This window comes from Pinus tabuliformis, chromosome 5_1, assembly GCF_031772625.1.
Source record: "Pinus tabuliformis cultivar Carrire ecotype Pingquan chromosome 5_1, CPIR1, whole genome shotgun sequence".
Classification (NCBI taxonomy): domain Eukaryota; kingdom Viridiplantae; phylum Streptophyta; class Pinopsida; order Pinales; family Pinaceae; genus Pinus; species Pinus tabuliformis.
Window position 1 is genome coordinate 905,933,124 of NC_142305.1, and position 14,203 is coordinate 905,947,326.

General features: G+C 40.2%; 1 protein-coding gene across 2 annotated transcripts in view; it reads right to left on the reverse strand.

The window, feature by feature from the left end:
* LOC149167743 (uncharacterized) overlaps positions 1–11,765 on the reverse strand; it is a 293,220-nt gene extending 281,455 nt beyond the window's left edge. The window contains exon 1 of one of the 2 annotated variants that reach the window (XM_089433125.1): positions 10,829–11,765. In XM_089433125.1, the coding sequence (XP_089289251.1) occupies positions 10,829–11,614 (786 nt within the window). In that variant the 5' untranslated portion in view covers positions 11,615–11,765. The remainder of the gene's footprint in view (positions 1–10,828) is intronic. The other variant, XM_089433124.1, reaches the window with a different exon arrangement.
* Positions 11,766–14,203: the final 2,438 nt, after the last annotated feature.

Consider the following 14,203-nt stretch of genomic DNA (forward strand, 5'->3'; position numbering starts at 1 on the left):
TGGTTGCATTTATTGGAGAAATGTCATCTGCTAAATATGTGTGGTAGCAAACCAACATGGAACTCAATGTAGACAGTATTTCTGATTCAGAACAATTGTCAATATTCCATGAATATGTGGAAGAAGCAGACCAATCTTTATGATATTCTGATTTCATGACATCTCTTTTATCAGGAGCAGGTGACCAAGAAGAATTCCAAGAACTTCTATCAGTTACTTTATGTACAGTTGCATCTTTGGGTTCTTCTTCATCAAAAAATGAAATCAGATCAGGAATGTCTTTTGCTATCTGAAAAGTTTCTTTATCAGAAGGAGAAAAATTATTCACAAGAAACTCTAAATCAGGAGGAGCAGAGGGCGCTGCTTCAAATTTGTTGAGTACTGTATCAGAACTGGAAGGCTTATCAGGATCATCTCCTGATTTCAACCACTCATAAACTGTCATTTTATGTCCAGGGCTTGAAGAGTTTAGACTAGAAAACATGCCAGGATTAGCCATAGGAGCATAAAAAAGGTAGTTTCTGGTTTAGGAAAAATGATATCACCAGGATTCTTCATTTTTTATTGAAGAGTAGTAGGAACAACATGGAAAGGCAATTGATCTTGAGGATCTGAGAAATAAGTAGTAGCTTTAAAAGTAAGATCAGGAGTGTTTTTCATTTTCAGACTTTCAACAGAAGTAGAGACAAACCAAACTTGTTTCTTTACCACTTCAAGTGACGTTTTTAAGCTTGTCATCATATCCTGATTCTTATTTGCTACTGAATGTACTTTGCCAATCCATTTGGAATTATCATTAATCCATTTGCCTAAAACATCAATAGTTTTAGCAATATGCAAATCATTTGATCCAAGAGTTTTTATTCCATCTAGTAATTGATCTCTGGTAAAATCTACCTTTTGAAGAATTTTATCAATTATTTCTTGGAGCATCTTATTTTCTCTCGCTGCATATTGATGATTTCTTTCTAGATGTTTAATCAAACTATCTAGAGCAAGATTTGTCCAGTTTGTTTCTGCAACCGATTCCCTGTTTGAAAGATGAGACTGGTCAGACTGAAGTGGAAGTAACTTAAAAATCTTATCATCTTGTCTGATAACAAGATTTTTCCAAGGAGGAATTGTTGTCTCAGTGCTAAGAATAGTGCCATCTATTAATTCCCATTTGTGTTGTGGCACTTCTGTCTGTAAGGCTGACCCTTGCATCATATTCACTCTAAGGGTTTGATAGATGTGTTCTAACAAAAGCTACCCTTTCATCTTGACAGACTGTAAATGTTTCAGAACATTTGATTTTTGCAACGTATTTTTATATTCATCATCTATGAGAGGGATAATAAGAGGTCCAGGAATTTCAACTGGATTTTCCTTAATCTTTGTTTTTATATCTTCACAAGATAGATTCTTGAACTTTTTGACCAAAGCCATTTCTACTTCATTTGTACTTGGATAATAAAATTCATAAATAGAAATCCATTGGTTATTCTGTTCCATCCAAGCTTTCCAATTTTTATTATTGACTTTGTTGATTGTTGACCTATCTTTCTTTGAATAGGTTTTCATTTCTTCACAGTATCTATCCTCTTGTTGATGAGTATACAGATCCCAATTAAACATTTTCTTATACGATTCATTTGAGGGATCATAAGGACTTATTCCTTTGTATATCTTAAGAAATTGAATGATTTCTTCATCAGAAGGAAGTTGTATTTTAGTAGGAATCTTATTCCTAGGATCCAATCTGTAGCTAGGGATTTCTTCTAGATATCCTAAGCCTTTTGTAGCAGATTTTCCTACTAATTGAAGCAAAATTTCTTCATGAGCTTAAAAAGGAGTACACTTTGTATATTCCTGTGTTTGATTTCCAGAACTTGGAACAAAACGAATCATGTTTATTCTTCTTCTGTCTTTATCCTGTTCTTCTTTTTCATGGGGTTTTGGAAGACTAGGAGTTTGCTGACAAAAGTTAGGAGAACAATGAGGATGATTACATACAGATGGTTGTGGAAATTGTGGAATTTGGAATGCTGATTGCATATTAATTGTTCTAGGAGGAACAATATTTGAATGCTGAGACTGAAGAGTTTGTGCAATCATATTTGATAACATATGCATGAAGTTTGGATCAGAAGTAAGATCATATGAAGGACTTGGTGATCCTTCAGGAATAGATGCAATAGAGGACATTTGTGGTCTTACTGCGACTTCAATTTTTACAGGGTTTTGTATAACAAGAGGAGGAGGAGGTCCACCATGCTCAGACTATGCATACTCTGATTGGGGAAAGAAACGAGTTCGAACAAGGCCATTATCTTCTCGAATAGAAGTTTGAGCAGTGATAGGCTGTGGACAGGGAGAAGTATGAATAGAAGCCCAATTTGTGACCCATTCTGTTGGCGGTTTAAGATCTCGACGAGATATCATTTGAGGAGCAACAAGATTTAAGCCATAGTCATGAGTGATTAGAGTAGTGAACTCAGAGGTTTCAGAAACTTGTTGGACAACAGAAGGAGTGGTCTTCTTATAAAATTTGACGACACATCGCCAATGAATAGCAACATTATTGCTATTATCTTCAAAATCATCATATCCATGTGTTTGGATGTCGAGCATTAGAGCATTGATGGCATTAGGATCATCTAAGGAAATAGAAAAATCAGGAACACAGGACCAAGAAATTGGACCATAGGCTAATGTTCCTTGACATCCTCCAATTAAAGCTTTATGAAAAGTTTTCCATCGGCGATCAAAAACACAAGAGAAGACAGCAACGTCTTGACCTTTTCTATGTAGTGGCTGAATTCCAATTTGGATATGACCAAAATGAGCAAAATTGAGACCAGCTTTTAGTGCAGCTATAAACTCAGATTGCTTCAAAATGTTCATTGTTTGAAGCAGACGATTATTACTGGAGGTTTGTAGAATTTCTTCTTTAACCTTATATCTCCAGTATTGTATAGTGTCTAATAATCCCAGATTTGTATAGACATCTTTGGGGTCTATTTTTGGTAAAGACCAAGAACCAGAGTTACTTTGTTCATTTAATAATGTAATAGATTTATCAGAATAATACTTAGTGAGGAGTATTATTCTGATCATCCGGCATCGGTACCTGTGCTGATGCTACACCTTCCTATCCAACATTCTCTGCATTGCTGCCTCCTATACTACTACCCATGGTTCTGCCACTGCCACTGCTGCATCTGTAAGATAGCTCCCTCTGCATCCATGTTGTTGCTGGTCCTTTCTCCTAGCACTGCATCCGCACTGCACCTCCTCTCATCATGCTGCATCGTGTTGCCCAATGTTGCACTGCAACTCAGTTACTGAGAAGTAAGTAACTAATCTCCCAACTGACCTCCCTGTTGGGCTAGAAACACCCACTGATGCTGAAGCTCCCTCTGCCGCTGACAAGTGCTCCCTCTCTGACCTCTGCATTGCTGCAACAACTCCCTGCATCTCGCACCGTTGCACACCTCTCTGTGCCTTCCTACACTGGTGCAACACTCCTGTGCCTCTCGCACTGTTGCAACCTGCTAGCTCTGTGTTGTCTCAGGACTCCTGCATTGTAGCTCTCTCTGTCGCTCCATCCGCATCCGTCTCTACCCACTCAGCCAGTCCTGCTACTCCTCGTCGAGGCTCCCGTAGCAAGGTCTAATCCAAGAGGCTGGGTACCTCAAGGATCCTGCCCCTCATCGCCTGTAGTCCTCCTGACTACAGCTCGATGTCTCCCCACTTCCGCTCAAGTGGTGCGTGTGCACTCATGGCACAGTGATCATCTGTCAAAACTTCCTTCCCTGCCCGTGCTAGCGCTGCCTTAGTCTCGGAATACGCTCCCTTACTCTTCTTCCTTGGGCACTGGGTCGCATAACAACCCATCTCCCCACAGTGGAAGCACTTGATCTTGGAGAGATCTTTCTTCTTCCGCTTCTCCTGCTTTCCCTCAGATGCTAGGGCCACATCCTCCTCCTCCCGCTTGACCTTGATCCCTTCGCTATTGGTACCTGTCTTTGACTGTCGTCTAATCTCTTCCTGGCGAAGAGCTGCCCACATCTCGTCCCAAGGTAGGAGAGTCCCTCTGCACAGGATGCTCTGAACAAACACTTCCCACTCTTCTGAGACAACATTAAGGGCTTTTCTCACCATAAGCTTCTGATCCGATGTCGTTCCTATAGCAGTCAACTGATCTCGGATCTCATTCAGTCCTCCGAGGAAGGAGTCAATCGTTTGACCCTTTTTCATCTAATACGACCTCATCTGGTTTTCGAGCAGCATTCTTCTCTACACAGAAGTATGCTAGTACAGGTTCTTGAGAGCCTCCCACATTTCAACTGTCATTTCCTTCTCGACTATATGTGGTACCACATGATCCTTGACCCTATCAAGGATAATGCACTTGGCCCTCACCATCGCCTCCTCGTACTTATCAATATCATTGGGGTCGACTGGGATAGCTATAACCTTCAAGGCGAAGTTCTTGACACGATTCCTGTCAAGCACTGATAAGATTCTGGCCTTCCAGACTGCGAAGTTCGATGCTCTGTCCAATCTATCCTGGTCTCTTACCCCATGTAGTGCCATGACGCTCCTCTACTTCCCTCCTGGAAGTTCTCTGTTTGACTCCTGTAAATCTCTACTTCCCGTCTGGAAGTTCTCTTCTAGACTCCCTCTGAGTCCTGATTTCCCTCCTGGAAATCCTTCTACCGCTTGTCAAGATGCCCCCTACTCTGATCGTCTTGTGCAACTGCACTGCTGATCCAGGTTCCTCGGCTAGAAACCCTCGGTAACAACTCCTCTGGCCCTGCTCTGTCAGGTACTGTTCTGACTACAGTACCTCACCAGCGCCACTCTCAATATTCCTGCAGCCTTGTAGTCCCTAGCAATTGCCTCTCTGTGAACTGCATAAGCCCTTCTCTACCTCACGCTGGCTCTGCATCACCCCGGATGGGTCTGCGTCAACTCTCGGATGCCCTGCGTCAGCGCTCTGGTCCTGTGCATTAGCAACGCTCACCTCTCTGAGGCTCTACACAGTTCCCGGCTTCTTCTGCGTGGCTTTGGCTAGCTCTGCGTCACACTTCCTTGGCTTCTACGCTGCTAGAAACAGCGTTTGTCACCTCGAGATAGTTGTTTTCTACTGCTATTGCTCCGCTCGGCTGATGTCTCTTAGTCCTCCTGTGATCTACAATCACGCTCTGATACCATGTTGCAGTTTCTAAGTTTACTTAATTTAAAAACCCTTCATATACTTTTCCTGATTTATTCCTACCTACTTGATAATTTTTCTTTAACAAGTTATTTATGAAGTAAATACTGAAAATAAACACCAGTGCATGCTCAACATATTACAGATCAGCAACTAAAAGAAACAAGAACAAACACACCACATGACACCATTATTTTTGGACCAATGTCCTCGGAAAAACCCAATGTGGAAAAACTAGTGTAGCTATATGAGGGTTTGATTTATTAAGCAGTTTCAGAGTACAATCTGGGTGTCGTAACTGGCCTACCCAACAGAGAATTTCCTTAGCAGCTATATCTCACAGTTTGAGAGAAATCTCCTGGCTGAAACCATGGAAAACCCTTCCGGCAGCTTCTCAGCACAAAACTGCTCCTGCAACCCCAGCGTCTGCCCAATCTGGACTGCGTCAGCCCCTCTCTGTCTCACGCTGGCCCTGTGTCAGCGTTTCTTGGCTTGCATCAGCCCCAAGAGGCCCTGCATCAGCTCTGGGAGCCTCTGCGTCAGCTACGCTAGCCCCTCTGCGCAGCACTTGGCTACCTCTGCATAAACCTGCATGAGCCCCTGGTGGCTCTGCGTCACCCTCCTTGGCTGCTATGCTGCTCTCCCGGCATAATCTATGCCTTCTCTAATCCTTTGTACTCAATGCCCCTCAGCTGCTCTCCTGATCACTGATTCTATCTCTCTTAGCAAACCCCGCTGTAGAGAATACAATGACTGATCATCTGGTGTACTCTCCAAGTGACCCTAAAGCCTCCTCTTATACTTTTCCTTTTGACATCTCAACGGCCGAGATTAAGTCCCTAATCAACGGCTAAGATTAGATCTGGTTTGATCAATGTCTTTTGGACCACTCTAACACAGATTCATATTAATACACATTAATATTTTATTTTCCCTAAGTTTAGACTTAGGGACTCCATTAAAAATATTAACTATTTTAATATCTCCTGATCTGTTTAGAATCTGCCCAAACCCTTTCTGGGTATTGGAGATCTCATGTGCCCCAACCTCTCCACCAATTTTCGTGGCTAAAGCACATCCAATGCTACCCCAAATCAACAGATCCAGCCCCCGTCATGTAATCCTCTCAACTACAACTCCATGTCGCCCCACCTCTTCTCTAGAGGTGCATGAGCACTCATGGCACAATCGTCATCCTCACCTTCCCTGTTAGCTTTCGCTGGAGAAGCCTCTGATTCAGAAGCTTCCTCCTTGCCCTTCTTCCGAGGCACTGAGTGGCATAATGTCCAAGTTCCCCACACTTGAAGCATCTGACCTTGGAAATATCCTTCTTCTTTCGCTTTTGTTGCCCTTACTGTCCCGATGATGCGAGAGCTACATCCTCCTCCTTCTTCTTGACCCGGGTTCCGTTGTCGCTACCCCCCACCTTGGTCAACCTCCTGATCTCTTCTTGTCGAAGAGTTGCCCACATCTCCTCCCAACTGGGGAGAGTCGCTCTACCCAAGATACTTTGGAAAAATATCTCCTAGTCCTTAGTGACTGCATTTAGGGCAGTCCTGACCATGAACTTAGGATCTAGTGTAGACCCCACGGAAGTCAACTGGTCTCTAATCCCTTGCAACCTGAGGAGGAAGGGATCGATCTCTTCTCCCTTTTGCATCTGGTACTATCTCAGCTGATTTTCTAATAGCATCTTCCGCTGGATGGAAGTGCCCACTACAAGGTGGTCAGCATCTCCCACATCTCCCTTGTTGTTTCTTTCTCAGCAATGTGTGGTACTACATGATACTTGACCCCGTCTAGGATCATGCACTTGGCCTTCGCCTGGGCCTCCTCGTACTTCTTTAATGGATCAACGTCGACTGGAATAGCAACTACTTTGAAGGCATAGTCCTTGATGTGATGTTTGTCTAGGATTGCCAGAATCCTAGCCTTCCAGATGACAAAATTGGATGCTCCTTCCAATCTCTCTTGATCCCTCATTCCATAGACTACCATCTCTGCTCAAAAAATATAGGACAGGTTCTCTTCTCCCTCTCCTGTTGCTAATCCAGCAAGACTTGGATCTGGATTTCTTTGGCGCAAGAAACCCTCTAAGGAACAAGCTCCTTTAGACTCCCTCTGAGTCTTGATTTCCTTAACAGAAATCCTCCGGCCAAATGTCGAATCACTCCTCTCTAATCCTCCTTTGTTGTTGCAACCCAGATCTAGATTTCTTTGGCTAGAAATCTATCAAGGCAATGACTCCCTCTACCTTGGCTTTGTCTCCACAAACACTATTCTGCACCAACAGCAACAGCGTCCCACCAGCTCCATTGATCGAATCTGCTCTGCTCCTCCAGCCCTGGCAATTGAAGAATCTGAGCTCCTCTGGCTCTGCGCAATCACTGCGTGAGCTGGATCAGCTCCTCCTGGCCACTGCATCACTCCTTCTTAGTTCGGAAAGATGATGTGGCTCTTCGTGAGCCTAATCTACCCCTCTCTGCTTCTGCGTTGGCCTAGACAGTTGACACAGTTACTGCGTGGGCTCCTCCCAGCCACTGCGTCACCCTCACCTCGCTCAAAATGTTGACACAGGCACTGCATGAGCCTCTGCGTCACCTCTTCTGCATTGCATCACTCTCCCTCTGCCTCTCTGGCTCTGGAACAATGCTGTCACTCGAGACAGCTGCCTCTCTGCAGCAAATTCTCTGGATCTCCCGGCTAGTGTCTTCAGTCTCCTATGATCTGCAATCCTCTGATACCATGTGAGAATTTCTGAATCTACACATCAGAAATCCTACTGCAATCATTGGTTTATCATCTCCTACTTGTTTTTACATTCAACAAGTTATTTAATTATTTAAACAGCGATGAAAACAATATTGCAGACTACACATACATACAGATCATGAACTGAAAATAGAATGAGACAAATACACAAGGGACACCGTTATTTTTGGACAAACGTCCCTAGAAAAACCCAATGCGGGAAAACCGGTGCAACAGCTCTGAGAGTTTTCTATTATTAAGCAGTAGTTCTGAATAAAACTCTGGATGCCCTCTCAGCAATCCAATTACAGAGATAAAAATATACAGGCAGAAACCTAAGTGAGATACCTCACTTCACCCGGCAAAAATTTCTTCGTTCTGGTAGCTGGACTGACTATCCCCGGCTACAACTGCATTGCCCCTTGCAGTAGCTGCGTGGGCCTTCATGGAGCACACTAGGACACTTAGTCAACACTGCACTACCTCCTTCTGCCTCCTGGAGCTCTAACGTCAGCCTTCTCGATTGATATTGCTGCTCCCCGGCTGAATTTGGATTTCTGCTGGAGGGTGGCTCTACCCCTGCACTGGTAATGTGTGGGCCCTTCCTAACCCAGCGTCAGCCTCCCCAGGTCTGCGTTGCGTCCTTTGGCGTCTCTCTGCCTCTCTCTGTTGTGTATTCGAGGTCCTGGAGAAGATCCTCCTACCTCAACTATCCTTGCCCCTTTGCTGCAACAAATCACTTGTTTGATTTTCTCAGCAAACCTCACCCCAGAAAAATCGAAACTAACTGATCTCTCAAGTGTATCTCCAATTGACCCTCAAGCCTCCTCTTATACTTTTCCTATTGATGAATCAACGGCCGAGATTAAGTCCCTAATCAACGGCTAAAATTAAAACAGACTTGATCTTCGTCAATTAGAAGTTTCTTACTTATATTCTTATTAATACTCATTAATATTTTTATTTTCCTAAGTTTAGACTTAGGAACCCATTAAAAAATTAATTATTTTAATAACTCCTCATCCGGTGGAATTTCTCCAAATGATTTATGGGTCTTGGAGATCTCATGTGTTTTAGCCCCTCTACAAAATTCCGGAGCTAGAGCACATACGATGCTACCCAAAATCAACAGTAATGCCTTATTACACCTCAATATAGAGCACACCCTATTTTCTTTGTACTTTGTATCCTAATTACTCTTGAAGATGCTTGATTTATATTGCTGCTGGTGATTACTGCTTCCATTTTTCTTCTTTGCTTTACCCTTATATCCTGCTAAAAAGATGGTTGCATGGATCTTAGATTCAATCCTTCATATTTCCTTCTTCTTGGAGTTACATTACCGTCTTTAATGTTCATATAGACACAGTTCCCAACTCTAAATTAATCTTTCACTGGATTTTGGTAAGCTTCGACAAAAGTGTCATTATATCATCTTCATCTGCAACGGTTCATTCACACATGGCCAATTGCTCTTTGACAAACTCAACTTGACGTTTGAACTAGTTGCATGACCTACGTGTAAAACAGTGTTACACCAAGCTTTTGAGACACGGGAGTGGAGGAACGCACAAAGACAACCCAAAATTATAGGGAAACTCATTCATCCATGTAAATACATAATTGTGCAATGGAATCTTTGTTTTTTTTGAAGTCTTTTATGGTTTTCTTTCTCAATGTTGGGGTTTTCTGGAGAAAAATCGTGGGGTATGCCAAGGCATCCTGCTTTCTGATGGGAGCATCCAGAAGCCCCCAGTTTGCAACGTATGTCCCACTCATTGGTTAAACATTTCGTTGTGTGTTTCACCAATTTTTGCAAATGGTATGCACGGCGAAATGTTTCACCAAGCACCCCTCTGTACCAGGGGTGTGGAAGCATGGGGCACACTCCCGACCTTGCAGTACACATCCCCGTGGAACACTGGTAAACCATGTTATCACATACATTTAAAATTATGCACACAAGAGCTTTACCATCTCTAGCCTCCCACTTACTAATTTCATCATGGCTTGTGGTCAGCTTCTTATCCGTACCTTCCATAATCTCGAGTAAGACTTTGCCCAATAGCAACAATTTTATTCTCAGTTTCCAAATGTGAAAACCTGTTACCACAAACCATGGTGATTCAGCTACAACAATTGTGGCCACATCTCTATTTCAAACTCTTTAAAAACGAATGTTTACTGTGCTGCTTACAACAATTCTTGATCATAAAATTTCATTTCCGATTACTTCCTCGGGAAAATTCGACCCATGGCTGCCATATACCATATTAAAAAAAATGTTGGGTCTAAAGTAGGTCAGGATTTACACACAGGCAAAATAAACTGGAAAGCATCTTATCATTTGCTGGATATTAATAAAATTATCTTATCTAACTTTTATTTGTGTGTGTGTCATATGCCCACATTTTGGCAGACTACAGCACAGAACACAAGATCTATGACAATCAAACCAAAACTGGACGTCAACACCGTTGCTTATTACAAGTGGCAACGAGAACAACATAGGATTGCTTCTTAACAGAACCGCATTTGGCTCTGGTTGCTTGCTCTTAGTCCTCATTCTTGTAGCCTAGTCAGTTTCTTCCCGTTATTGTTAATTTTGAATAGCTAACTGTTTGACTTGAAGCTTTCTCACCAATCAGTTAATAGAATTGCATTGCTGGTCAAACTCCCAACTTCAAAAAAACTATCGATAGCCACTTTCCAAAAGAGTAACAGAATTCCGATGGATTAAGGTTATTTAGTGCAGAGACACTGACAGGCATAACTACAAAAGATAAAAAGGACTTCTCCAGATTCAACATGAATGAACTTAAAGTGGACGAATTACTATTCTAACAAACCTGATACAAGTAAAATAACACTTACAGATGTTGTGTCCACCCAAAGCTGGGAAACAAACCCCATACTAAGTGCAGAAGTCTTGCTGATCACTTGCTTGGCAATTACATTTGACCTCTTTACTGCCTGCCTGTTATTCTTGGACTTGGACTCCGCCTCTTTATCAGAATTAGCATTTGTATTTAATTTCAAACTCTTTTGATTTCCACCATGATCCCGCGATTTCCCTCCAATCAATTCCCCGTAATCTGATTTCAATTCTTGCTGTGCACTTTTCTCTCCAACACTTTCTGACTGCTTAGCCAGATCAAGAAAGTCAGTTTCACCCGCAAGGAAACTCTCATGTGCAGCTGACGATTGCAATTTATCATTAACCAAAGCCATTTCATCTTCAAGCTCGCCCTTCCTGTTGCTGCTTGAAATATGTCTTAAATTCCCATTGATTATTCTTCTAGTGTTAAATGGTTCACTTGCTTTCATGTCTTCTTGTGCTCCTTGCCCATCAGGTTCATGGAGACTTCTAATGCTATCATTTCCCTGTGCAGAATTTGTTACCATTGTTGAAGCAGTGTGGATAAAACCAGTAGGAACATTCATGCTCGAATCCCTCTTGTGGTTATTGACAGTAAGCAAACGGGAATGGGGATGTGAAGTCGAATTAGAATTGGGATTGTAAGGTAAACCAAGTGGGTGAAAGTGAACACTGCGGTATGTGAGCGATGGGGAAGAGCATGATGAGGAGAACGAAGGGAACGAAGAGAGCTTCAATTGCAGTCTCAGTTCCATGTTCAATTCCCAAGAAATTCCAATCATGACTGCGGCACTGAGTATCGTTGGATCCCATTCAACTGGTGAGGCTTCCGATATTCAATCATAATTTTGTTCATGGATAACACAAAGACGAGGATAATTTTATTTGCCCCACTCACATCACACAAATATGGGAGGATATTTTGACTGTGTGATTGCCTCTTTGTTCAAATGCCCATTTATTTTTTCAATTTTTTTTTTTAATATGATTTTTTCAAAAAAAAAAATGATTTTTTAATGGTAAATGTTTTACATTTTATTATTTATTTTTTTTACACAGTGGGAAAATCTATTGAGTTGTGAGTGTTTATTTATTGTTTCAAAGTTTAATTTTTATGATAATTGGAAATATTTTACATTTATGATATATTGTTGGTTGTGAGTATTGTTGTTATTGTTGGTTGTGAGTATTGTAGTTAAAAGAATTTTTTTTCAAATATATTAGATATAGATCAAATTTAATTATTTTTTGTTTTTTTGTTTTCTTTCATATATTTTTTGTGAAATTGTTATTTTTCATTGTTAAATATGTATCTAAACACATAGATACTTAATTTATAAAAATTTAACAATTTAAATTTATCTTTCCAATAATTCTAATTACATTTACAACAAAATTCACTAGAAAATATACTTAAAAAAATAAAAATAAAAACTTAAAATATTTAAACTAGCTCATAAAAATGTATATCAACAAATTAAATTAGTGAGAAGGTATATATGATAGAGGTTATATCTTCTTCCTCAAGCAAAAATAAAATTAGAATAACTTATTGTATCTAGATTCATCTAATGTTTACACTTTAAGAGAGAGAGAGATTTGATTCATTTTGGTGTTTGGTAAATTCCAAATCAAAATAGATTTATGTTATTTGAATTCAAGCTTCTGATTTACGCTGTTTTTTAATAACAAATTTCACATTTTTATTGGTAGAAATATATTTTTTATTGAAATCCTAATAATATATATGTAGTTATAGATCCATAACTTGTTAATGAAACTTTTTCGGAAAAAAATCACATTGAGATCTGCCTCTTCATCTCTTCATCTTGTCCTGAAGATGAACCACACTGGTCTTCATCTTGTCCTGAAGATGAACCATCTTGTCCTGAAGATGAACCACACTGGTCTTCATCTTGTCCTGAAGATGAACCATCTTGTCGTGAAGATGAACCACACTGGCTGGTTCGAAAAGCGTCGACCAAATATTCTCAATGTGATTTTTTTTTTTTTTAAATCATTAATATTTTATTATTTTTTATTTAATTTGTTAATGTTATATATATGAAAAAAATTTATTGTAAGTATTAAGTTTTAATATGTATTGTCATATTTTGATTGTGCCTCCCTTGCTAGAGGTGTTTGAGGGGAGGGGCTCTCTTGTTATTAAATCAAGACCATCTTTATAAAATAAAGAATGTTCTTGGATGTGGCACAAACAATTATTTGATTATGTTGTTTGCTAATGAAAAGGGAGTTCATAGATTGTGGATTTTGTGGATTCAAATATTGTTATTAATTGGTTCAACAATACTTCTAAATGCCACATGCACACACTATGTCATATTCTTGAGGAGATCAACTTTTTAAAGCAATTTTTTGATCATATCTCTTGCTGCGATATTTACAAGGAAAGGAACACAAAGGTTGATAACTTGTCTAAAGAAGGCACTACTCAAAATATAGAAATTTGGAAAATCACAGAGTTGAACAATGGTCAAGCGTCGGGAATTTTATCATCGGCCCTTCATAGAGGGCATGCAAATGGATCTGTAATGTTTTTACTTGGATGGTTTATATTGTTTTTTAAGGATGATATTATGTACCTTCGGGTTATGCACAACACGTTTTTCGCTCATGCTAGACACTTTGTTTTGTTTTTTTCCAATGGAAAAATCGAACTTTTTATTGAGGAAATAAAAAATTACATTTGTAGATGCTTTAAGCATTCCTGAAGTCTGTGGTTTCACATTGCTGCAAATAAACACAGTTCCTCTATGAGGTCAAAAAACACAACATCCCTGAAGAGATTATGTTTAAACTCTATCATCATCGCGGTATCAAAAAGAAAGGAAAAACATAGAAGGCCTCCTAAACATAGGAGAAAATAACCCCCATATACATAAGTTTATACATATCACTATCTCAAAGTAAGTCCAGTAATCCACACATAATGCTAAATGTATACCAGAACCACAATCATAAGACAGAAATCTATTTGCATGAAAAGTTTTGTAAGCATTGAGACTAGATCCCTGCAGAAGAAGAAGAAGACATCTCATCTGATGTAGAGTGGATGATCTAACACACAGATTAGCCCATCCTCATATTTTGTAATTCTCCAAATGCCTAGATTTTGTTGCAGACCTTCCTTAGAAAGGAGATCTGTTGTGATGTTTTGCTCCTTGTAGACGTGACAAACATATATGTAATCAAAAATCATTTTTATCTGTAAAATATCTTCAATAATTGGGAACAAATGTGGTTTTGACACCTATGACTCTCATTGAACTAGTTAACAACATTTAACGAATCTCTGAAGATTTGCACAGATTCAATCCCTAAGTCCCTGATCCATCATAGTAGTAGTT